Here is a 24,073-nt window from a genome sequence, read left to right as displayed (position 1 = left end):
GCATGAGACCACCTAGGAGCCACTAGTCAGCCTGAGATTTGGATTGAGTATCCTTTTGATCAGACAGAATGGCAGAAAAGGATGGCATCAAGGTTGACCGGTGGGTGTTGAAAGATGTCCTCCATCGCCACCAGTGTGATGTTTCTCATGAAGGTATCAGTGACACTGACAGTCAAGTAAGCAGCTGAGTTTCCCACCCTCTTGCTCACTTGCCGTTAGTTAACTATCTGTTCCCAAGCTTCACCAATCATATGATGCTCTAGTAATTCATATATACTATCATGAAGTGCACGGAGCAAGAAAACAGCAGCAAATGCGATGAGAAATCCTGAAAGTGAACAGACAAAACAGCTCATATGAGCAGTCATTATCAGAAGGTAAAAAGAAAGCAATGGATGGTGAGATTGGGAGACCAGCACACATTAGTCCTGCACACAATGAGACAGAAAGCAGTGCTCTGTCCTACTGCACTTACTGGAAAAAAAGGTGAAACTAACAATCCCACTAAACTGTTGGTGACATAAGTTTCTAAATGCGAAGAAATACAGGGCAGGTTACACTTCTTCAGTTACAAAAGCTGCCATTCTAGTTATGACACTTGAAATTATACCTGGCTAAACCCTTAAGGGTGACCAGGCAAACATTGAGGTTGGCCAATCTAAGAAAAAACACACCAATGGAAAGAGGAAGGCATGCAAATGCACATAGTGTAAGAAAAAAGGTTCTCCCTACCTTCCATGGGAAGTCGAAAGTGACTATTTACAACCCATTTTGGGCCTCTTATACAAGACAATGGTAGTTTTACCAAGTCCTACGTGCATGTTTTTCTAATAATTTATTATTATTTTTTTAATTATACATAAATACAGCTCACACAGTATAATAACAGAAAAAACTAAAATCAGTAACAAATTCTGAGTATATTTGTCATAAAATATTGACATAAATTTATTGAGATCTAAGATGCAGTAACTTTTTTTTGGATTACATTAAATATTTTTTCTAATATTTCTTTGTAAAATTACAATTATAACTGACATACTATTACTATCATAAAAGTTAAAAATTAAAACCAACAGCAACCTCTGGGAATATTTATGAGCAAAACTATAAAAAGACATCATGTGAGAGGAGAAGCACAACATGCCTCCTTCAAGGCACTTGACTTATGAGACCACAAATGCTGAGCAGAGTCTAAATGTTGCCATTAGTAATTTATAGGCCATTGAATAATGAAACCTTTTTACTGCCTGATTCCTACAAATTAATGGTGCGTAATATTAATACTCACCATGAGTTAATAGGCCCACCACTCAAAACCTTATTGATACTCATATGATGGTATCTGTCCATTAAGGGTTAAACCCTTGAAGGACAAACAAGCAATACACAGAAATTACTGAGGTTACTTCAGTAACTCTTCAACTTGAAAGACAGAGCCTTATATCTTTTATAATTCTGCCTTTTACAGCTATGTAGCAGCAATCTACTTATATTTATGGAGCCCAATTGAAGATTATTTCAAGTTCCTAGCAAATTACTAGACCTTCACTTACTGCTATAATAAAAGGGTTCATCAAACCTGATAAAGCAAATAACACCCAGAAAAGACTGGAACATTGAATACAAATGTGAAATACTTAAAAGATGATGGATGAATGCATAGCTAGAGGATAACTCTTGCTAAAGCACAGCAATGTTAATATTCCTGTTAAGTAATTTAGCCCTGTTGCAGCACGGGACTGATCTCCTCAGTGGTCATTCTTTTGTTCATGTTAGGCAGCTCATAATAGATAACGCATTTCCCGCGTCATTTTTAGAAGCCTTTGTCTACATTCTAGTGAGAAATAGCAACACTGATTTCCAACTTACTAAATAATCTCAGGTCAAGGGCTTGACCTTCAGTAACCATCAAAATGCCACAGAGGGAGGAGGTTTCTCTCATGATAAAGTAGTACAGAGGCTTTTATTCAGAAATTACAATGATCTGAACTATCAATAGTTCTGACAGCGACAGTAGTGAATACGATGATGTTTATTAGGTTGTAGTTATAGGCAAACCCACCTTACATAATTTTTCAACTTCAGGTTTTATCCGAGATGATCATAAATCAGAGGAAATGACAATAGGAGAGCAGATTTGCCAAGCACCAAAAGTGGTGAGAGAATTTGTGAATGGATGACCACTAAGATTCAGTTCAGATCCACATATTCCCTGTTTTGTGGAGGTAGTAATCGAGTGCTCTCACAGGGCAACTCTCTCTTGCTCACTTAAGACCTAAATTATCTGACAAGCTCTTAATCATAAAAGAACGAGACCTGGCTTGGAAATTGACTCTTTTTTTGCTAGAAATCACAAGGAAAATGAGCAGACAGCATTTCCTTTGGAGAAGCCTTTTTATCTATAGCATGAATCTCATTTATCCTGTTTGCTGTAGCTAAAGTCACCAAAAAAGTGTCTTACAAGTTAAATCTCTCTGGGAAATTGTGTAAGGACTGAAATTGAAGACTAGCCAACCACTTGAGGACCACATCAAGGTTCCATGGTGCTACTGCTATCTCTGTCTCGTGGTGTCAAAACAAACCATGTAATCACAGCGGCCTGCTATTACTCCTAACTCCCCTTACCAGAGAGCGGAGTATTTTCTACTGAATAGAGGGTTTGATTATTTCAAAATTACATAAAACAAACTAATTATCAGCATGACTACCTTACTCACCTATATCAGACCAGTCCAGCATATGAAGTGTCTATTCCTCAACCTTGCCCGTAGGAAGAAGAAAGGAACAGAGAAAGAAAGAGACCAGCCAACTCACTCATTCTCTCTTCCACACAATCACCTTAGTTAAGATACAAAATTGACAGATAAAGGGCAATGGATGAGTTACACAACTTGTTGGGCAGCCACCAAAGGACCCAAGGAAAATGTGTCCATAGACCTGTGGGCAACATCTCTTAGATAAAATGAGGTGAAAGTGGATTGGCATAACCAAGTCTACCAGCGTTCAAAGTTCTATGAACAGTAAAATTTTTCTTAAGCACCAGAGAGGAACTTATATCTATAATGTCATGTGCTCTAGTCTGCACAGACTCAGTGACAGAACTATCAAGAGACAAATAAGCTTGCCTATTCACCTCACGTATCCAGACAGAAATAGTGTGATGAATAAGCTTGCTTGTTTGCCTCATGTATCCAGAAAGAGTGTTCTTGAAAACTTTGTTCTTGGACCAACCCGTGTGCTAACAAAAAGCCTACAACACCCAGGTCTGAGATGTCGAGTCCTTTTAATATAGCAACATAGGGCTCTGACAGGACAAAACAAGAGCTCTTGTGGGTCATCATCCACAAAATTATTCAAAGATGGAATGGGAAAAAAAAGAAAAAAAAAAAGAAAGAGGCAAATCTGTCGTCATACACTGAGGGATTCTGTGTCTTGGCCACGAATTCCGGGACATTTAAGAAGCCAAGGCCAGAAGGAAAACTGTCTTGAGCATCAAGTTTCTGTGAAACATCCCATGCCGGTGGCTTAAGTTCCCTTGGAGAACAGGTCTGTTCGAAACCCTTGAACAACAAGGAGATCTCGCAGGATGAAGAGATGACTATGCCTCTCAGATGCAACACCAAGCTCAACGCTGCTCTGTAGCCCCTGATAGCAGAAACTGAAAGGCCTTTCTCATCCCTGAGAATGACCAAAAAATCTGCTATACATTGAACAGAGGTTTTGAGTGGAGAGAAACCCTGTCAACGACACCAATTGCAGTAGATTGCCCATTTCCCTTGATAAACTGCTAAAGAGGACTTCCTGAGATGACTGGACATATGTCTTGCTGTTTCCTGAGAAAAACCTCTCACTTAGATGAGATACTAGATAGTCTCCATCCGTGAAGAGACAGGGATTCTACTGACTGGTGAAACCTTTCGACGTGAGGCTGGCAAAGAAGCTGCCGCCACAGGGGAATCTCTCTTGGAACCTCTGACAGAAGGTACAGAAGGTCCGGAAACCATTCTGCCTGCAGCCACAGGGGAGCTACCAATGTCATCCTGTGATTTCGAGAACTCGTCATCCTGTGATTTCGAGAACTCATCACCCTGTTCAGTACTTGACAGATCAGGCTAAATAGGGAAGGCATACACTTCTAGATTGTCCCAAGGGTGTTGGAAAGCATCCTCCCCCAGAGGATCTGGGACCACCGAACAGTAAACTTCTAGTTTTCTGTTGAAGCGAGTTGCAACGAGGTCCAACATGGGCATTCCCCATACCTGAAAAAGCCTGTCTGCCACGACCTGATGCAGAGACCACTCCATGCCCAGGATCTGGTTTTGACGACTCAGCTTGTCTGCAACCACGTTCTTCTTGCCTGGGATGTATCTGGCTAAGAGCTCAGCCAAGTTGTCGATTACCCACTGAGTAACTCGACTGTCAATGAATGGAGCTGGTGAGACACCAGACCCTCTGTTTGTTCACATAAGCAACCACCGTGGTGTTGTCGGACGTCAAAACTACCGAATGACCCTCTACCTCCTCCCGAAACTCTTTCAGACCCAGAAAAACTACCTTCAACTCAAAAATGTTGATGTGCAGCAGCTTGTCTTCCATACTCCAAATGCCTGACGTGATGAGGTCCCCTAGATGAGCACCCCAACCTGTGAGAGAGGCATCTGAAAACAGAAGGTAGTCTTGAGGGAGAGAATTCAGAGGGACACTTACTAAGAGATTCTGATCATCCAACCACCAACGAAGGTCTTTCCTCACCTCTTTGGACAGAGGAACTCTCTGAAGAGGGGAATCTCCTGCCGGGGACCAGAAGTCTTTCAATCTCCATTGCAGAGACCGAAGAAGAAGATAGCCATGGGGGACCAACTTCTCGAGAGAAGCCAAAATCCCCAAAAGAACCTGCCACTGGTGAGCCGGCTGTTCTGGCTGTGATAGGAATTTGCGTGCCACTACCCGCAATTTCTCTAACCTCTGGTCCAATGGAAAAACCTTCGACGCTGCTGTAACTAGAACCATACCTAGATAAAGAATATTCTGGCTGGAATTGAGATTTGACATCTCTAGGTTTACTACAATGCTTCGCTCCCAACAAAACCGAAGCAGACGATCTCTGTCCTGCAGCAGCTTTGCAAGTATCTCAACAGGCGACTCCCTTGAGCATGAGCCCATGTCAGGACGAGGTAGAAGACCCTTGTAAACACCTGAGGGGACATGGTCAACCCAAAGCACAGGACCTTGAATTGGAATATCTTCTCCCTGAGAGCAAAGCGAAGAAACTTTCTGGACGAAGGATGAACCAGGATCTGGAAGTAAACGTCCTTTAGATCTATCGACAGCAAAATGTTGTTGTCCCTCACTGCTGCCAACACTGTCTCCAGTGTCTCCATCTTGAACCTTGCCTTTGGTACTTGGAAAATGCAGCTGTAAAACCCTGGAGAAGGACGCATTACTTCCTCTATCGCACCTAGTTCAGCATTTTCAACAATTCCTCCCGAAGAGCTAAGAACTTCGGGGAATTGTAAGAATATGTCTGACTGGGAAATGGTCTGTCTGAGAGGGGGAGAGAAGTCGAATAGCAGTAGATATCCCACCCGCAGAACATCTACTACCCACTTCTCCACTCTATAACCCCGCTACTTGGCTCACCGGTCTGCCAGGCATCCCCCTATCCATGGCAAAGAAGAGGGAGAGGTGCCCACTCTATTGACGACCCCCTCTGCCCCTTCCTCAAGAGCCCCTCCCAGGCTTGTAGGGGCAAGACTGAAGGGGACGCTGCTTGTTAGACTTAGTCTGAGAGGAGGACTGAGGGACCCTAGCCGAAGCAGAACCCCTAAAAGACTTACAGGTGAAGATCTTTGAACCTGTCGAGGAGGAGGAGGGAGGAGGAGATCTGACTTGGAAACTGCCTGATGGACCAACCTGTCCTTAGTATCCGCCCGCCACCGGTCAATCGCATTTTCTAACTCGGTTCTTGGAAACAGGAACTGCGAATCCAGATGATCCCCATTCCTGAGCGCCGATAAAGACTCGCCACCTTGGACAAAGTTGCGTCTCTCCTGGCTAGTAGAAGGTCGGTCCATAAGTTTGCACTAAGAAGGACAGATAAGAAAATGCCTTATCACCTGACTGCAACAGTCTAGTGAGAGAAGATGCACTCACTACCCTTCTAAAGACCTATCTGAAGCAATCTTGGCTATCACTGTGGACCATAAGTCAAGCCATGAGACCATCTGGAAGATGGAAGCTGCTGTAATCTCTGTAGCTAGGGCTTCCTGTGATGACAAGGAAGGACCCACCAATCTAACTTGCTCTAAGGTTAAACCAGGTTTGAGACAAATCACGTCCGGGTTAAGGTGACGAGGCATCATATGAACCACATTAGTCGAATAGTACTTTCTATGTCTTATGAGAGGAGGAGGAAGAAACTTGGATGAGCCCTTCAAATGTAGAGAGTCATCCTGGTCCGACACCAAAGCATTCACAAGTTGTAAGACGGACTGAGCGTGGCCCGACAGGGGAAGTTCAAAAGAAGTCTTAGTTTCCTGACTGGCACCCAGCAAGTCTTCTATGCATGTAGGCATGATAGAAGACTGGGCTTGCATCCTGCATTCAAGATTGTTGAACCCACAAATGAGATCAACAACCTCTGCAAAGGAAGACAAAAACTCTTGATTGTCTCCCTCCTCCTCCTCCGGCAACGATGACCGACAACGTGAAGAAGAAGCTTTGGCAGTATCGTCTTCCTTTTGTAGCAACACTGATGAAGTTTCACTAGAGTATCTAGCCTTCTGGATATTAACAGTAGGGGAGATGCCTCTAAACATTCGAAGACCCTGCTATCAAAGGCTCTTGAGCGTTAACCAGCAATGGCACTAGAGAACGATCTCGGCTCGAGTCACATACAGACTCATGTGAAGCACCACGTACACCGTTGGTGAAACGATCAGGTACACGTACATCAGGCGAAATACATATGCGTTCACAGGAGGAACAATACCCAGCCGTGTGACGAGACGAGTACACATCCTTGAGACGTCGACCGAGCACGGTCTCAAGACCCAGAACATGACCGAAGAAGAGATTCTTGAAGGTGAACAATTCTTATGATCAAGACTTCTTTCAGGCAAATGAGGAACCCGTCTGTGGGCCAACGAATCCTTACGCTCCCGACTGTCAACCACAGTCTTGTCAAGAGACGAATCTTTACATACAGCCTGGACCACTTCCGTTTCTGCAACTTTCGACCTTTTAATCAGCGCCTTATTGTCCTTATGGCGACGAATTGGAACCGAGGCAGATGAAGGGGCATCTCCAATAACATCAGCACGTATGTGCAAGCCTGAGACACGTCCGTGTATGGAAGACGGAGACTTAACTCTCATACTATCACAAACACGTCCACGAGGAGAGACACAGCTGTGAAGAGAGAATGTAGATGCATTAACAGCATGCATAGGGGAGACCCGACCATGTAACGAAGACGAGGATGGCTCCTTTCCACAGATTCCACTGTCAATACCACAAATGCTAACCTGGATTGGGAAGCATGACCGTGTGGGGCAGCTAACGAAGCGCTCCTCTCACCTGCACAACCATGGACGTGCGTGGGGGAGACACGGTCGTCACAGACAGAAGGTGATGCACTCCCTCCGCTTGCGGAAGACATAATCGCAAAATCCTCAATACTCAAACATCTGATACGATGACGAGGCAGGAATGGAGAAGAAGAAGGAGGAGATAAATTTCCCTCCCTACAAGATCTCTTAGATGCAGGAAGTGGAGAAGAGACCTTACGCTTACCCACCATCTCCTTCACAGCAAAGGCAGAAAACCTCTCTTCCAAAACAAAGTCCAGCCTCCTGAAGACCGCTTGACACAACGCCTTGGATGGCTCAGTGAGAGAGGACGACGATGTCATAGCTGAAAGAGATGACGTCACAGCGGCGGAAGGATAAGCAGTTTGAGAGAGCGCTGGGAGTAACATCATGACCTCCCTATGACCAGAGCTAATCGATGGCCTCACTGGTGGAGCGATAAGGTGATACCCAGGGACCATAAGCAATGTTCCACAAGATGGCTGCACGTGAAATCCAATGTAGAGGAGTCCAGGGGGAGGCGGAAGAGCAGTGGGGGCCAACCCTACGAGGAGGGTGAACTCTGTAACCCAAAAGACGCCCATACCGCTGCCATTTTGGATGACTCCGAATCTGAAATAAAGGAATGAGATGAGGCACCCTCCTCTCTCCCGGGAAGACAATTGGAACCCAAGGTAGAGGGGCCTACATTACACATAAAATCACCCTGTGGCACTCTCGATACTTCCATCAACAAATCAATGGAAGAAAAGGAAGGAGACACAGGAACACCAGAGTTAGCATCCTGGAGAGTGACCGAAGGAGAGGGAGCAGCCGAAATGTCCAGATGAGGTGAAGAAAACCCCTCCCAAGAAGGAAGAGTAGAGACTCTGCGATGTTCTCTCTTCCTATAAAACAACCTTCACTGCAACTTAGGGCAGGCATGACACTTCAGACAGGGATTCGTCACCGTACAAAAATTAGCTCTGCACCTACTGCAAGTTGTATGCAGATCCGTAGCTGGCGAAGCCAAAAACCTAGAGCACGGGAACATCTGAATGCCCGGGCACATGCGTTGATGAGGCCATGAAGACTTGAGGGAAGCCATACCAACAAATACACACACACTCAACACACTGAAAAAACAGAACACAGGCAGAAAGAACTGGCTTGGAAGGACTGCAAAGTGTAAGCGTCAACTCCCCAAGGTGGTTAGGAAAAGACTGGGCGTCATGAGGTTGAATGCGCGGTCTCTGACCAAGTTTCACCTCGTACGCGCAGGCAATGCCAGATCTCACAGATTCCTTGCTTTATAATCTCAGATTATTTTAACCGGTTACCAGCTGGCACTTGGAAAAATATCCTATTGTTAAGATCGAAGGTTTGTTCTGCATATGAACAACTCTTTCTTACACACAAGTTTCCTGATAGTAAGTATATCTTGTCAGGGCCAGAGAAGACAACTCCTGATGAACCTGCCAAAAATAGTTTTTCAAGGAGTCCAGTCTTTTGAGGCAGTAGCCTTGGAAAATCTGTTAGGAGTTCAATCAGGTCTGGAACCATTTTGTCGGCCAAAAGGGTGCTACTAGAATCATGGACACATTCTGGTGGCTCTGGAACTTGTTTGTTACTTGCTTGACAATACTCAGAAGTGGAAAGGCACAGAGGTGTTTGTCCGACCAGTCTTGAAGCATGAAAGCTGTTGCCCATGCTAACAAATCTGGGACTGGTGAACAGAAGTGAGGCAGATGGTTGTTTCTTGATGTAGGAGGAGAGACTAATGGTATAGTATATACACAAGCAGAAGGGAGCTGCCATAGACTGTGGTAACTACAGGGGAATTAAACTAACAAAGCATGGATTGGAAGTTTTAGAGAAGATACTGGATGACAGATTACAAGAGATTGTACAGACTGGGAAACAGCAGTATGGAATCACGAGAGGAAGAAGGATGGTGGATGCCAACTTCATAGTAAGACAGCTACAGAGAAAGAGGCTAGAGGGAAACCAGGAGTTCTACTGTGCATTTATAGGCAGTCCCCCGGTTATCGGCAGTCTCGGTTAATGACGATCCAGTTTTATGGCACTAGTTTAGTGTCATAAAATCTGTGATTTATGGTGCCATAAGGGCCAAGTTTTGGTTATCAGCACCTTATAATAATAGAGTTATGACACCACAACATACCTAACAGAGGCGCCATTAACTGGTTATGGGGGTCAGTAACCAAAACTTGGCTCCATAAGCGCCATAAATTGCCGAGTTTCAGTTAATGGCGGTTTCTGCTTGTCAGCACCCAGCTGAGAACGGAACACCTGGGGACTGCCTATACAGACCCAGAGAAAGCAAACAACAAGAGAAGTGATGTTTTGGTGTTTGAGGCAGAGGAAGTTCCAGAAAAATTGGTTATGCTGGTCAAGATGATATATCAAAGAATGAGCACAAAAGTAAATAACAGCAGTTGGTGAAACAGAAAACTTGGAAGTACGGGTTGGATTACAATGGGGGTCAGCATTAAGCCCATTTTTGTTTGTGATGGTCATGGATGTGTTAAGTGAAAAGATCAAGATTGAAGAGCTGTGGGTATTGTTGTACGCCGATGATCTACTGATGACTGCCAAAAATGAGGAAGACCTACAGAGAAGGGTTGTAGAGTGGCAGGAGTCTTTAGAGAGGGATGGCTTAAAGGTGAATTAAAATAAAACAAGAGGTTTTAGTGAGCAGTAGGGAAGATAGAGGCAGAAAGAAGAGGCTCAATTATAAAATGGATGGAAAAGTTTAAATTCTTAGGGTCTACTTTAAGCCAAGAGAGAGGATACACAGTAGGATAAAAGCTGTGTGGGGGAAGTGGAGAGAGGTAGCTGGAGTAGTATGTGATAAGAAAATGCCAATCAAGCTAAAAGTCAAGATCTATAGCACAGTGATGAGACAAGTATTAATGCATGGATCACAAACACGGGCTCTAAGAAGAAAAGATTAAGTAAAGCTTGAGAGAACAGATGAGAATGCTGAGGTGGATTATGGGAATATCGCTGCTTGAGAGATTGGAAAATGATGAAATAAGGGCAGGCAGGCTTGGTAAAGATTACAGAGGTGGTAAGAGAGTCACGATTGAGATGGTATGGGCATGTGTTGAGGATGGATGACGAGGAGGGAGTGAAGAGGGCTTGGGAGGAATCTGTTAGAGGAAGATCAGGAGGGAGATAGACAATTAGTTGGTGAGATGAAGTGAGGCAAGATAGGGAGAGAAAGAGGTTTGGTGGAGGATGATGCCTTTGATAGAAGGCAGTGGAGAAGGCGCATCAGGTAACCGACCCCTTAATGTAGGGATAAAAGTGGGAAAGAATAAGAATAAAAAGTTTGGATTTTATCTACTACATTTCGTATAGCCTTATAAAAATCTTATGACTGAATAACATATGATAGAAATTGACCAATGGTTCTCAGGGGTGCAGTATTCTACTAACTCTTCAGTAACAATAGATTTCAGAACTGGCCAATGGTTCTCAGGGGTGCAGTATTCTACTAACTCTTCAGTAGCAATAGATTTCAGAACTGGCATGTCTAAAGGCATTCCACCTGCAATTTGGTCTACAGTTCGGCAATTGCGGATTCTGTTATTTGCAGATTTTTTGGAGACACATTTTTTCAATAAATTGAGGAAAATTCGGGGATTTCCAGACTTTTTTAGCAAAAAAAAAAATTTACTGATTTTTGTATTATCATAAAAAATATATTCACAGTAGAAACCCCCTATTCGCAGGGGATGGGTACCACACCATCCATGAATAGTTAAAATCCATGAATACTTAAAACCTCTCTAAAAATGCTTAGAATTGCCTATTTTGATAGTTAAAAACAAAAAACCCTCTAAAATGCCTATACATATCCAAGTATTTTAACAGTTTTATCAAAAAAAGGTCCATTTGGTCACAAAAATTATATGAAAATAGTACAGTAATTTGTTAATATTTCTCAGTGGAAAATACCACAAATAGGGTAATTTTTTGCAAATAATGGGTACATACGGTCCATAGAAAAATCCGTGAATAGGATAGTCGTGAATTGTGAGTCCATGAATAGGGGGGATCAATTGTAGTCACAAAAAAACAAAATTATGCGGTTTTAAGCATTTTTAGAGGTTATTAGGTGTTCCAGTTATAAGCATTTTTAGGGGGGTTGCAATATATCGCAGATTTTTGGTAATCAATGGAGTTGTGGTACCTAACCCCCATGAATACAGTGGGTCCATTGTTTTTATGAATAATGGGTTAGCGATGAACAAACCTTATTTTAATTAGCAGGATTATAATTTGAAGAGAAAGATACATAAAAAAGCCACAAAACTACAGCAATAAGGCAAAAACAATATACTTACAAGGAACAGATACTGGAGTCCATAGACAATGGAATTAATGGTAAGGACAGGCTTCCAATCCTCACGTAAAATGTTAAGGCATACATTCCCTTCTAAGTCTATGTTGGGGTGGTAAACCTGAAAATACATTTGAGCCATTAAAATGACCTTATATCTTCATCAACTCATGTATTGTAAGTAAATTTTATGTGAGGCAAATAACATCTTGTTACTTCAAATATATAAAAGTTGATAGTATTTGTCATGATCCTTCAATACAAAAATCACAATTTAGAAAGTAAATTGGGTAGTCAGGATTCCAATTTTTGGGCCCAGGTAGCAAGATTGAGGGGTGGCATGAGGTGGGCAATTAGTGTAAAGAACTTAGGTTTGTATAGTTAGGAAAAATATAATTTACCTTCAAAAGTTGTGATTTCTTCCTACACAATATACAAACCCTCAGTCCTTTACAGTAGGAAGACTCACTGATTGGTGGGAGGAATCTGAGTAAGCCTCTATAAACCGACTAAAGTTCAGCACACCTAAGATTTCCTTCCTGGTCGTAACAGTGAAGAGGGAAACCCAGCCACTGGCATCTGATTGGAATTAGGAACTGCCAGATCAGTCATTCCTGTGTATACTCATAAAAAAGGTTTATGGGTCTTCCCTATGAGAAAGCAAAGAACTATAATGTAGGAGACAATAAGGCAATTGCAAAATTGGGTTTGTCTATGTATGAGTCCCTTTTCCTGCCTTGTAAAGAGAAGGGGAAGATAATGCTTCCATTATCTAATAAAAAAAAAATAGATGTCACCCTAAGGAGTGTCTTACCTGTATCGGCCACCCAGCATGTAACGGTTCATAAACACTCTGTCTGAAGGGAAAGCGTAGGATGAAAGAGATGAAGGAGACCGTGCCCAAAGCCCCACCTTCAGTACCTGTTGAACCAACAGGTTCTTACAGAATGTGAGGGACAGGGAAATGCCCCCGACCTTGTTAGCTCTCAGACGACAGGTACCAGTGTTGCCTATGCCAGCAGCAGAGTATGCCTTCCCGATTGTCTCATGAAGCCAGAAAGAAATCGTGTTCTTGGACACTTCTTTCTTTGAACCTCCAGTGCTAACGAAGTCATCGCCACTCAAGCCGGAGATGTCGAGTCTTCTTCAGACAGCGCCTTAGTGCTCTAACGGGACAAAGAATCATCTCGTCTGGATCAGCACCAACAGTCACTCAGGGAGAGGACTGAAACAAACTTAAACCTAGCGTCCGGGACCGATGGGTTCTGAGTCTTCACTACAAAGTCTGGGACAAAATCAAGCATAACTGATCCCCATCCCCTTGAGTGTTTTATATCGAAGGAAAGAACATGAAGTTCACCCCCTCTCTTTGCTGATATCAGGGGGAGCAAGAAAACAGTCTTGAGGGTCAGATCCCTGTCTGACAACTCTCCAAGGAGCTCATACGGTGCACAAGTCAAGCTCTGCAAAACAAGAGTCACATCCCACGTAGACTTGAGATCCCAGGGTGGGAAAGACCTTTCGAAGCTCCTCATGAGTAAGGATATCTCTCAGCGAAAGAAGATGAGGAAGTCCGCAACCTGCTGAAGAGTGGCTTCGACCAGAGAGATACCCTGTCTTCAATACCAGCCACAGAAGATGGCCCATTTTCCCTGGTATTCCACTTCAGAGGCCTGTCTGAGGTATCCTCCAATCTCTGTTGCTGCTCGGTAGGAAAAGCCTCTCCCTTGAAAGAGATGGTGGACAACCTTCAGCCATGAAGACAGGGAAGGCACTGCCTGATGGTACCATTCTACGTGCGGTTGACACAGAAGGTTGTCCCACGGGTGCTGGAATGCATCCTCTGCAGCGTCCCATGGGTCCGGTACAATGGAGCAGTCTCTCCAACTTCCTGTTGTACCGGGTGGTAAAGAAGTCTATGACTGGCCACTCCCATGGTCTGAATAACCTTTCCGCCACATATTGGTGTAGGGACCACTCGGTTGAGTTGAGTTGAATATAGAATTTAGGCCAAAGGCCAAGAACTGGAACCTATGAGGTCATTCAGTGCTGAAATGGAAATTGACAGCAAAAGGTTTGTAAGGTTTAACAGGAGAAAATCCTTGCAGTTGCACTTTGAATCAAGTGTTAGGAGAGGGTAGAAAGTAAGATGAAGAAAGAGAATATAAAAGGCAGTACAGTAAAAGAAACGAAAGTGGTTGCAGCTAGGGGCCGAAGGCATGCTGCAAAGAATCTTGAGTAATGCCTACAATGCACCGCATGAGGTCCACTGATGGCACTATCCCCCCCTAGGGGGGGGACCACTTGGTTCCTATCACCTGATTCTGGTGACAGCTTGTCTGCCACTACATTCCTCTTGCCTGGAAGTAACTGGATGACAGCTCTACCAAGTGGGCTATGGTCCACTCATGCACCTGCATTGTCAACTGGTGAAGCGAGAGAGAAGCGAGATCCCCTTGCTTGTTGACGTATACCACTACTGTGGTATTGTCGCTCATCAGTACCACAGTGTCCCATCACTCAATCCTGAAACTCTTGGAGAGCCTGGAAGGCTGCCTCAAGTTCCAGGATGTTGATGTGAAATATAGGCCCAGGACACAGCCTCTGCTAACATGCATGAAAAATATCACATCAGCGATAATTTTCTCCTAATAAGTTTCTCTGCTTTGTCCCAAATCATAATGTGTACTTATATCACTTTCAGCACCTCTGTATTCTTGCTGACGAATTGAATCATCATTACCAGTATCATCTAATATAACTGAAAGATGGCAATAATCACTTTGGGATGTGAACAGCTGAGGAGATCCAGTATTAAAGGTATTACTGTACTTCTTTCACACATGTAATTCGATGGACATCTGGCCAGCCAAGATACTTATTGAGCTAAGGCCTGATAAGTTGCCAGTTAATATAATTATCATCCAACCATGTTAACTCAAATGAGGCCAAAATTACAGAAGATGGACCAAGCTGGGGAAGCTCGGAGATCCAGGATAAGAGCAGTACCTTCCTTCATGAAATTCTGTGGGGTAACTGGACTAACACCCACTCACTGAACTTAGGCCTCATAGATTACCAATCAGTTATCTATGGCCCTTTCAAGCCATACAAATGATTTCCCACAAATCTCATCCAAAGTAGTACAGGCTTTAACATTAGGTCTGCCAGCTTCAAGGGGCTAAACAAACCTGTCACAGGATTCCCCAGAAGACAGGAACAATAACCATAAAACTGGTGTCCTTGATTGATGATGAGGATGATCCCTTTCCTAATGTTACCATCTAGTGTGCCTTGTGAGGCAAGCCATAAAATGTACATAAGATTCTTTGCAGTGACCCTCCAATTTCAATCTCCATTTACAAACTAATCCTTCACACCAACTTTGAGTCTGGAGATGTGACAGAATCTAGGTCCAGAGAAGATAATACCTTAATTGGAATGCACAGTGCTGGATGAAGACAGACAGTTGAAATAAAAACCAAATAGCACAAATAGTAGTACTGTTATGGAGGAGTAATGATAGTACGTAGTTTATATTTCACAACGTCTCCGAGAGTTGCGTGAAAGAGAGAGAGTGAGATTGGTGTAGGAATAAATAGGAGTGGTTGAACCCGGGTTACAACAGGGTTCCGTTCTTGAGACGTGTTGTAAGCCGGAACATCGTCAAAAATCCTCAGAAAACCTTACTTTTAATGTTTGGATGCATTGAAAACTATGTAAATTGCATTCTTATTGCATTTTTCATCAAAAAACCTTCAAATATTGATTATTATGTATTTTGGTGTCATATTTCTTGTGCCAGATCAGTGTTGTAGGCGCCGTAACCCTGGGAACATGTGTCGTAACCCTGCAAATACTTTCTGATGAATATAATTGAAAAGTGCCTTAACCTTGGAACGTCGTAAGCCGAACCCATCGTAACCAGGGGGCTGCCTGTAGTATGTTATGAGAGTTGTAAGAAGGCATTCATTGAAGTCATAGAGTTGGTTTGGGCAGGAGTCTTATCCGTTGATAGGCAGTTGATGTTGTGTTGTTTGGCTGATTTTGGTGTTGTAAAGTTGTTGTGCATATGTCTGTCTGATTGTGGTGAAGTTAAAGAGGTTGGTCGTACATTTTGGTGTCTGTGAGTGGCAGTTGGGGCAGTGTTGGTGTTGGCGGGTTGTTGTGCTGGGTTAAGTTGTGTGGTTGTGTTGTTTCGAGCTGTTGGTGTTCGTCTGCTCAATGATTTGTCGGGCTGTTAAGTTGTTGTGGGGTTGTGGTTCTCAGTTAGATGTTTTGTGTTGTGATTATCGGCGGTGGTTATGTCTTGACTAGCCTATATCCAGTGGACAGCACAGCATAGCCCTGAGTATCTGGAGCCTGAGGTGAGTAACGTGTTTGTGTTTTGCGTGTCCGGTATGTCGTTAAACCAATTGTCCTGCAGGTAAAATGTAACGTAAAAGGGAAAGTGTGGCTGTGGGAAATTCTGTCAGCTTGTACGATTAACCTAAGTGTGGGGAGTTTGCCTGCTTTTTTTTACTTAGCTTTGATTCCGCAACAATGTTTGGTAAGCTGGGGGACTTAAAGGTCTCTCCCAAATTTTGCTCTGCTCTATGTATTGCTCCAAATTTTAATGGCTCTGATGGAGCTCCTGTTCTGTTAGTGTTTTGGGTTTTTCAGCTTTAATTTCCACAGTTTACCATGAAAATTTCCTCTGATAGTGTTGGTTATTATTTCTGACAAATAAGTTATCCTTTACTTAATGTTCTCAAGTGCTGTGGTACTTTATTAGGGATGACATTGTCTTATGCCATTATATACCCCTTTTCTACATTTAAATATTGTCTAAAAGAAACATGGTACAGGAACAATAGTCATCAGTATTGAATCCCTGTATGTCCAAGGTAGCATGCCTTGTCCCACACAGAAATCTGCACATCATCATGCAAGCTAAATCACTGCTTAGATGAGGGGTGCTGATATCCAAAACATTAAAAACAGGATCCAGCAACAAAAGGACCACAAACAAGAGCAAAAAAATTAAAAGAAATAGTTGTATGAGTATCAACTGGACCAAAAACATCTAAATAGAAATATTTTTTCTCCTTTTAACATTTTATATTTTGTATGTGTTATAAGAGTTTGGCATATCATTCTTAGGGCAATACATGTTTTGCCTGACAATATTTAAATGTGCAAAAAGGATCCATAATGGCATAAGATAATGTCATCCCTAATAAAGCACCACAGCACTTGAGAACATTAAGTAAAGGATAACTGTTTATCGGAAATAATAACCAACATTATTAGGGGAAATATTCATGGTAAACTGCAAGAATATGCGCTGAAGTGCGGTATCACAAGAAGCACGAAGCAAAGTACAAAATAAGTGAGATATATGGCAATAAAAGCTGAAAAACCCAAAACACTAACAGAACAGAAGCTCCATCAGAGCCATATAATATCTGGAGCAATACATTGAGCAGAGCAAAATTTGGGAGACCTTCATGTCCTCCTAGCTTACTAAACAGCACTACTATTTGTGCTATTTGGTTTTTATTTCAACTTGGAGCACCAAACTTTACCATGAATGACAGCACACTAAACCAAAAAATACTTGGCATTCAAACCACCTCTTCCTACAGTTACTCTATGGGTCATTCTCAGATCATAAGGTTCAATCAGTTTCTTTCCTGCTAACACCCTTGAGAATTTTCTTTCTGTTTGTTTCCCTGACTGCTGTAATCTTTATCCCATTGAGAGGCAGAGCTTTTACCCCCTTTGTGTTTAAGCTCCACATTTCTTCCTTTCCATTTTATTTTTCTTGTCTTCTTGCAACCTGGTCAAGAAATAGACATTAGTCTGCCACTCCACTGACCTTTTGATACAAAAATGAAAAATCCATTGACTCATAAGTAATTTCCCAGACATTGAAATTTATCATAAAATACTTACCATGGTTTCACACTTGACTTTGGGTGGCTCATGGGGATAGTTGGGACCGACCTTAAAACTGAAAACAAAACGCCCTCCTCTGTAGAAGCCCTGAAAGAAAACAAGTATGCTCAGATTTCTCTCTTATAATAACAGATTAAAACATGAGTGGGTGTACTGATTTCCCATGCATAACATCTATGAAATATTGACTGTGGTTGATGGAATTCTTATTCATAAGGCTTGTACAGCCATGTTAATAAGGGATGCAACATGATTCTTTTTGTATCGTCCAAAATCTCAGACTCAAGTGTTATGGTTGCCTGGTAGTTTTATATCCAATGTCATACATGTCAAAAATGTCATTGAATTCTCAGCTAACACTATTTTCTTTATAGGTATATGAATATGATCTCTTTAAGAGGGCTGACCAGTACCCCTTTAGTATATAGGGGTATAGGGCAAAAAACGCAGTCATGATAAAATTCAAGGACCATCGTATGGCAATGGAGAATGTGTATAAGAAATATTTCTTCAAAATTCCTCTTACTTTCGTAGTTACAGGGTAATTAGTAAACGTAACTCAATAAGCCAAAAACATTGATCCATACAAGAAAATGCAATATTTCTTCTGTTATTGTAAATTTTGATAATTATTGTCAAAGAAGTTGTAAGCAATGGCATCTGTAGAGATTCCATGAGTCGCAAGACATTCTTCCAAGCAAGGTACTACCCTTTGGTGAAAGCAGAAACATGATAGAGGTTACACATTCGAGTTTCACCTCTGATATTCGCTTTCTTTTACGTCTGTTTATCTTTGTTTTGGCAAGAATTTTATCATGCCAAAAAGGAAAAGACAAGGAAAACATCTCGCTAAAATACAGAAGAAAATTCCCTCTAATAAGCCGAGTTAGTGAAGGAGAGAGAGAGTGTTGCATAGGAAGGAGTGCCCTGTCTTGCCTGATGCAGTGCCCAAGGCTACGATCTATGAGCAAAGGGATCTTCATTTATGATTAAATTATGATAAATAACAGTTTTATTAATACCCAAAAAAGAAATATAAAATTCAAAATAATCATGATTTATTAACATTGTCTTTGTAAAAATACAAAGAAAAACTTTGAACGCCCGTATCTCAAAACTATACTTATTGACCTTCAAATTCTATCTCCTCCCTTAATTTTAAAGCTACAGCATTGAAATTTGGTTAGAAAGACATTACAGAACAATCAAATGAAGCCCTTTTTCCAATTTTTGCTTTTTTAAAAATTTTTTTCCTGATTTATAGGATTTATTTTTTTACCATAATGAAAAAATTCATTTCTGGCAAAAATTTACTTTTAGAAAAAAACTCTTCATTTGATTGGAGTTCTATATCAAGTCTATATACTGTAATAATCCCAGGTCTTAATATTAAGTATCAAGGGAGGAGATGGAATTTTAAAAAGGGTTATTTTCGGGATTAATCACCTTGATGTCACAAAACCTAAGGTCAAAGGCAAAATTCATATGTGGTTTGGAGATGTTCCAAGTCACCTTATTAAGTGGTAAGAATGTCAAAGTCCTGTCCTTAAAAAATGGCATTAGCTGGCATGTCCCCTTAATGCATTAGTATATTTTGTATCTGACATGAGTTAATTTTTATTTTTACATTGCTTGGCTCGAAGCAAAGTGTGAAACGGTTAGCATTATCATCAATGTCAGCAGGCTCAACTTGCTACTTGAAGTGGTCTTCCTATCTATCTCTACAACATATAACAGTAGACCTAATTATGAGCTAAAGTCATAAAATTATTTTGAAAATAGGTATGTTTCAGGTCTGTCCAAACTGCCTGTATGATGTAAAATGATTTATGGGCCTAACAAAAATAATCTAAGGTTTCTCAGATATAATCTAACAGCTTTACTTTTATATAATACCTGATCTTTGATGAAAGTTGATTGATTGATTGCATCTATTAAAACTGGTGTTACATCATCTAGGTCATTGATGCTGTAATAAATTTAAATCTAAAACTAAAAATAAGTTTAAAATGAAATTCATATAAAAATATCTAAAAAATATATATGTAATTAATCAGATTTGTTCAAATATGTTATAAAGTTATACATACTTTTTATTCATAATCTAATTTTGTTGATGAGGCCTGTCTGCTCCAAAACTGTAGCTAGAATAAAATTACCTTCTCTTTCACATCCCCAGGACAGGAACTTATTTGTCTCAAATTCCCAAGGCTGGGACATTCGACCAGCAAATGTCTCACATTCAAGGGCACAGCACAGTCATCGCAAAATGGAGGATTTTCACAAGACATCAAGACCCACGCATGAGTCTTGTATGTCCAATCCTCAATCTGCACATCATCATTTCCTGTCTCCTTAGCATATAGGGATACGACCAATGAGACAATGATGACATAATACTACAAATTTTTTTATTAGTTAAAATATCCTCCAATTGGTGCTGCCAATACTTTTTAATTCTCTGACTTACTAGAGGATATAAATCATATGGCAGTAGTCATCTTGTGGGTTCTGTGGAGCTGACTGCTGACTTTGCAAGTTGGTCAGATTTCTTGTTCCCAGCCACCCAAACAGGAAAGGCACCCAACAGAAATTTACTTCTAATCCTCTTTTTTTTTTTTTTCACTAAAAGCAGCCATTCCAATATATCTAAAATCTGAGGGTTTAACCCTTCGTGGACTGGTGGGGTCCCTGAGACCCCCAGTGAGTCTTTGGTATGACATATCTCTTTTGCTATCTACTAAAAAATACCCATCTGCGATTAATTTTATCATTAGTGGTTTATGAATATTCACAAGTGTTAATAGCTTAGGATAATCAATTTTAAGGGAATGACAGCTAAAAATATACCTCTGGGGGTCCATAGGGACCCCATTGGTCTTCCGTGTCCCTAATTCTTCTCTATATTGTTTTTGTGCAATTCTAAAAACTGTGTTTTCTAAGCTTAGAGCACTCTGCCTAATCGACAGGTTCACACAAATAAAGAGGTGCATAAGATTTGATGATATGTCAACACGTGCAGTGAGAAAAAATGGTGAACGAGGGAAGTTGGCACTTATATATGAAGTTTGGCATAAGTTTATTGAAGCATGCCAGGTAAACTATAAAGCTGGATCATGTGTTACTGTTGATGAATCTCTAGTATCATTCCGAGGAAGAGGTTCCTTCAAAGTGTATATGTCATCAAAACCAAATAAATATGGGATTAAAATCTGGTGCATGGTAGATGCTACAAATGCTTATCTCCTAAATGCACAAATATATTCAGGAAAGGGTCCTGATGGTCCGGAACGGATCTCACCACAACTATTGCTAATTCAGGAAGAAATGTTACATGTGACAACTTCTTTACAGATTTTAGCTTTGCTCTTGAACTACTGAACAAGAATATTACTCTATTGGTAACACTTAGGAAAAATAAACGGCAAATACCCCTATCATTTCAAGCATCGCAGTATCGCAAAGTGCAATCAACAAAGTTTGGCTTCAGCAAAGATCACCATCTCATGATATGCAGCTATGTCCCGAAGATCAATGAGGCAGTAATTTTACTGAGCACAATGCATTATGACAATAAGATACAAGAAGATGAACCTTTCAAACCCGATATGATTTTGGACTATAATGTAACAATGCATGTAAAAAAATCACCAATAGATGGCCTTTGGTTATTTTTTACTGGATGATTGATGTTGCAGGATATAATGCTGCTGTATGTTTCATGGAAAAAAATTCTAATGTCTATACTGGAAACCAAAAGCGCAAGAATTTTGTCTCTGACTTAGCTGAACAGCTTTGTTAGCCACAGATCCAATGGCATTGCAGAGATTTATGAGCTAATTTCCCAAGGCATATAATTCAATGTATGGAAGCCTTCATGAGTAAGGAAGACACAGCACTACCCTCTAAAACCCAGCTCCAAGAAACCAAGAAAAGGCGTTGTTCCAAGTGTCCGAGGAAGCTGGACAAAAAAACAAAAAAATCGTGCACATCATGTGGTGACCCAGTGTATGATGCACACTGTAACTTTATTTGTAAAGATTGCATATCAAATTTGCTTGATGTGTAAGTCGCACTGTGTCAAAAAGAACCAAAAACAATAACCTGTATGTCTTTTTTTTGTCATTAATTGCTAATATTTACTTGTTTAATTGAGGAGAATTGTAATTTTGTTAAATAAAGGCATTTTTTAACTTTTTTTTTTTTTTACACACAAATGGGATTTTTAAAATAATACAGTCGGCGCAAAAAAAAAAACGAACGCACACTACATTTGTAAACAGATCATAGCAATGATATAAAAAAAGGAAAATAAAAGGGAAAATTTTAGTTCACTTATATATTTTTCAATACTTAGACATTTCTCCATTATTTTTGAGTACAGCTTTTAACCTTCTTGGCATTGAATGTGCTAAATCTTTGAAATATTGTGCATCCATGTCTTCAAACCAAAATTTACGGATGGCATCCTTCAATTTGGGGAGGGACGTTTTCTCATCTGCTAGTGCCTTCAGTTTCCGTTTCATGTATGCCCAGCAATTTTCAATTGGGTTTAAATCTGGTGAATTGCTTGGCCAGTCCAATTTCTGAATATTAAATTCCTTAAGAAGGTTTGTGACCTTGTGAAATCGGTGGCAAGGTGCTCCATCTTGCATAACTACGCATGCCCAAAAGTTCCTTGTAAGGGACTAATTCATTTTCTAAGACATTTTCATAAATCTCTCCATTCATTGTCGTGCTCTCTGGGAGAAAATATAATCCCCCACTACCCCCATATCCGCTGAAACATCCCCATACCATCACATAAGCTGGATGTTTCACAGTCTTGACTGTGTATTTTGATGCATAGCGGTTAGATCCTTGGGCCTCCTTACTTTTTTGCCAGCGCTACGAATAATGTGGAAGTTAGATTCATCACTAAAAACTACCCTTTCCCAATCCTTTTCAGTCCACTTCAAATATTTTCTGCAAAAAGCCATCCTTTTTTTTTTCATAGGCTTAGTGAGGAGTGGCTTCTTTGCTGCAACACGACATGGGAGACCAAGGTCTTTCTGCAATCGATGTTGCACAGTCCGTTCAGATACGTTCCTAAGCAGATCAGGGTTTTGAGACTTCAAAATTTTGGCTGGCATTGATGGATGTTCCATAACAATCCTTTTTAAAATGTTATCCGTTCTTTTTGTAGTTTTTCGTGGCCTCCCTGAGCCTTTCTTCCGCTTCAGTGATGAATCAAGGTCTCCTGTCTTGGAGCGGTTGCACCACAATGAGACGGTGCTTTTAGAGATTCCCAGCTCTCTTGCAATAGCTGACATTGACTTGCCAGTTTTCCATAGGGTCACAATTTCTGCTTTCTTAACCAAGGATAAGGAAGTTTTAGCCATAATTCATTAGCTAGCACGCAAGAGCGCCAAATGTAGCGGTGACGAAACCGTGAATGGGGCAGGAGCGCATACAATGACATCCGACCTTTGGGACAGCTTGAGTATCACTGAAGTGCATTAGTAACTCATGGTACCGAACAGCGAGACAATAGAGGCTGCCAGACGAACGATAAATTGGGGAAAATATATACTTCTCGGGCGGAAATCGCAAGAAAAGTCCGAACGCTTATTACAGTAATATATAGGGAGTCGTTCGCTTTTTTTTTGCGCCGACTGTATATACAAAAAGGATATTGGGTTTCATCATATAAGGCCTGAAGAATACACATGTAAAATTTAGCAATTCTGAGTTCATACATAATGCATTTATCTGACTCAAAAGATTGGGGTCCGTGTGGACCCCATTAGTCTTCTAGGTAATTTTGAACCCACAGTTCACGAAGGGTTATAGAGTTAAAAGATTCCAGTGACTGAAGAACACTTACCAAATCACAATATATAATAAAACTATTTCCATTCTGAATTAAAATTTTCTTTGAAGCCTTTAAAATTGCATAGTTCTGCTGTAAAAACAGATGCATTAGATGATAATATCCCGCTTCGTTCTATATCAGGGAAGGCCACTCTCTGCCCGGCCATCACAGACTTAGGTTTCTGGTTAGTTCGAAATTCTTGCAGAAGGCCCATGTCTCATGCTCCACATTTGCCGTTGCAAGAATTTTCAGACAGAGATATATCTCATTACTCATAATCATCTTTCTGTTTACCCCACAGTATATAACAGAAGTCTGTAGTCTTCTGTTCTATTG

General features: G+C 41.1%; 1 protein-coding gene across 1 annotated transcript in view; it reads right to left on the bottom strand.

Moving 5' to 3' along the window:
* Window positions 1-24,073, bottom strand: part of LOC135200163 (NEDD8-conjugating enzyme Ubc12-like) — a 44,936-nt gene that overhangs the window by 3,722 nt on the left and 17,141 nt on the right. Inside the window, exons 3-4 of the mRNA XM_064228521.1 lie at window positions 17,881-17,970; window positions 11,948-12,064 (exon numbers count right to left, since the gene is read on the bottom strand). Of these exons, the coding sequence (XP_064084591.1) occupies window positions 11,948-12,064; window positions 17,881-17,970 (207 nt within the window). The remainder of the gene's footprint in view (window positions 1-11,947; window positions 12,065-17,880; window positions 17,971-24,073) is intronic.

Source organism: Macrobrachium nipponense, chromosome 26, assembly GCF_015104395.2.
Source record: "Macrobrachium nipponense isolate FS-2020 chromosome 26, ASM1510439v2, whole genome shotgun sequence".
Taxonomy (NCBI): Eukaryota; Metazoa; Arthropoda; class Malacostraca; order Decapoda; family Palaemonidae; genus Macrobrachium; species Macrobrachium nipponense.
This window is presented reverse-complemented; position numbering and strand designations above follow the sequence as displayed.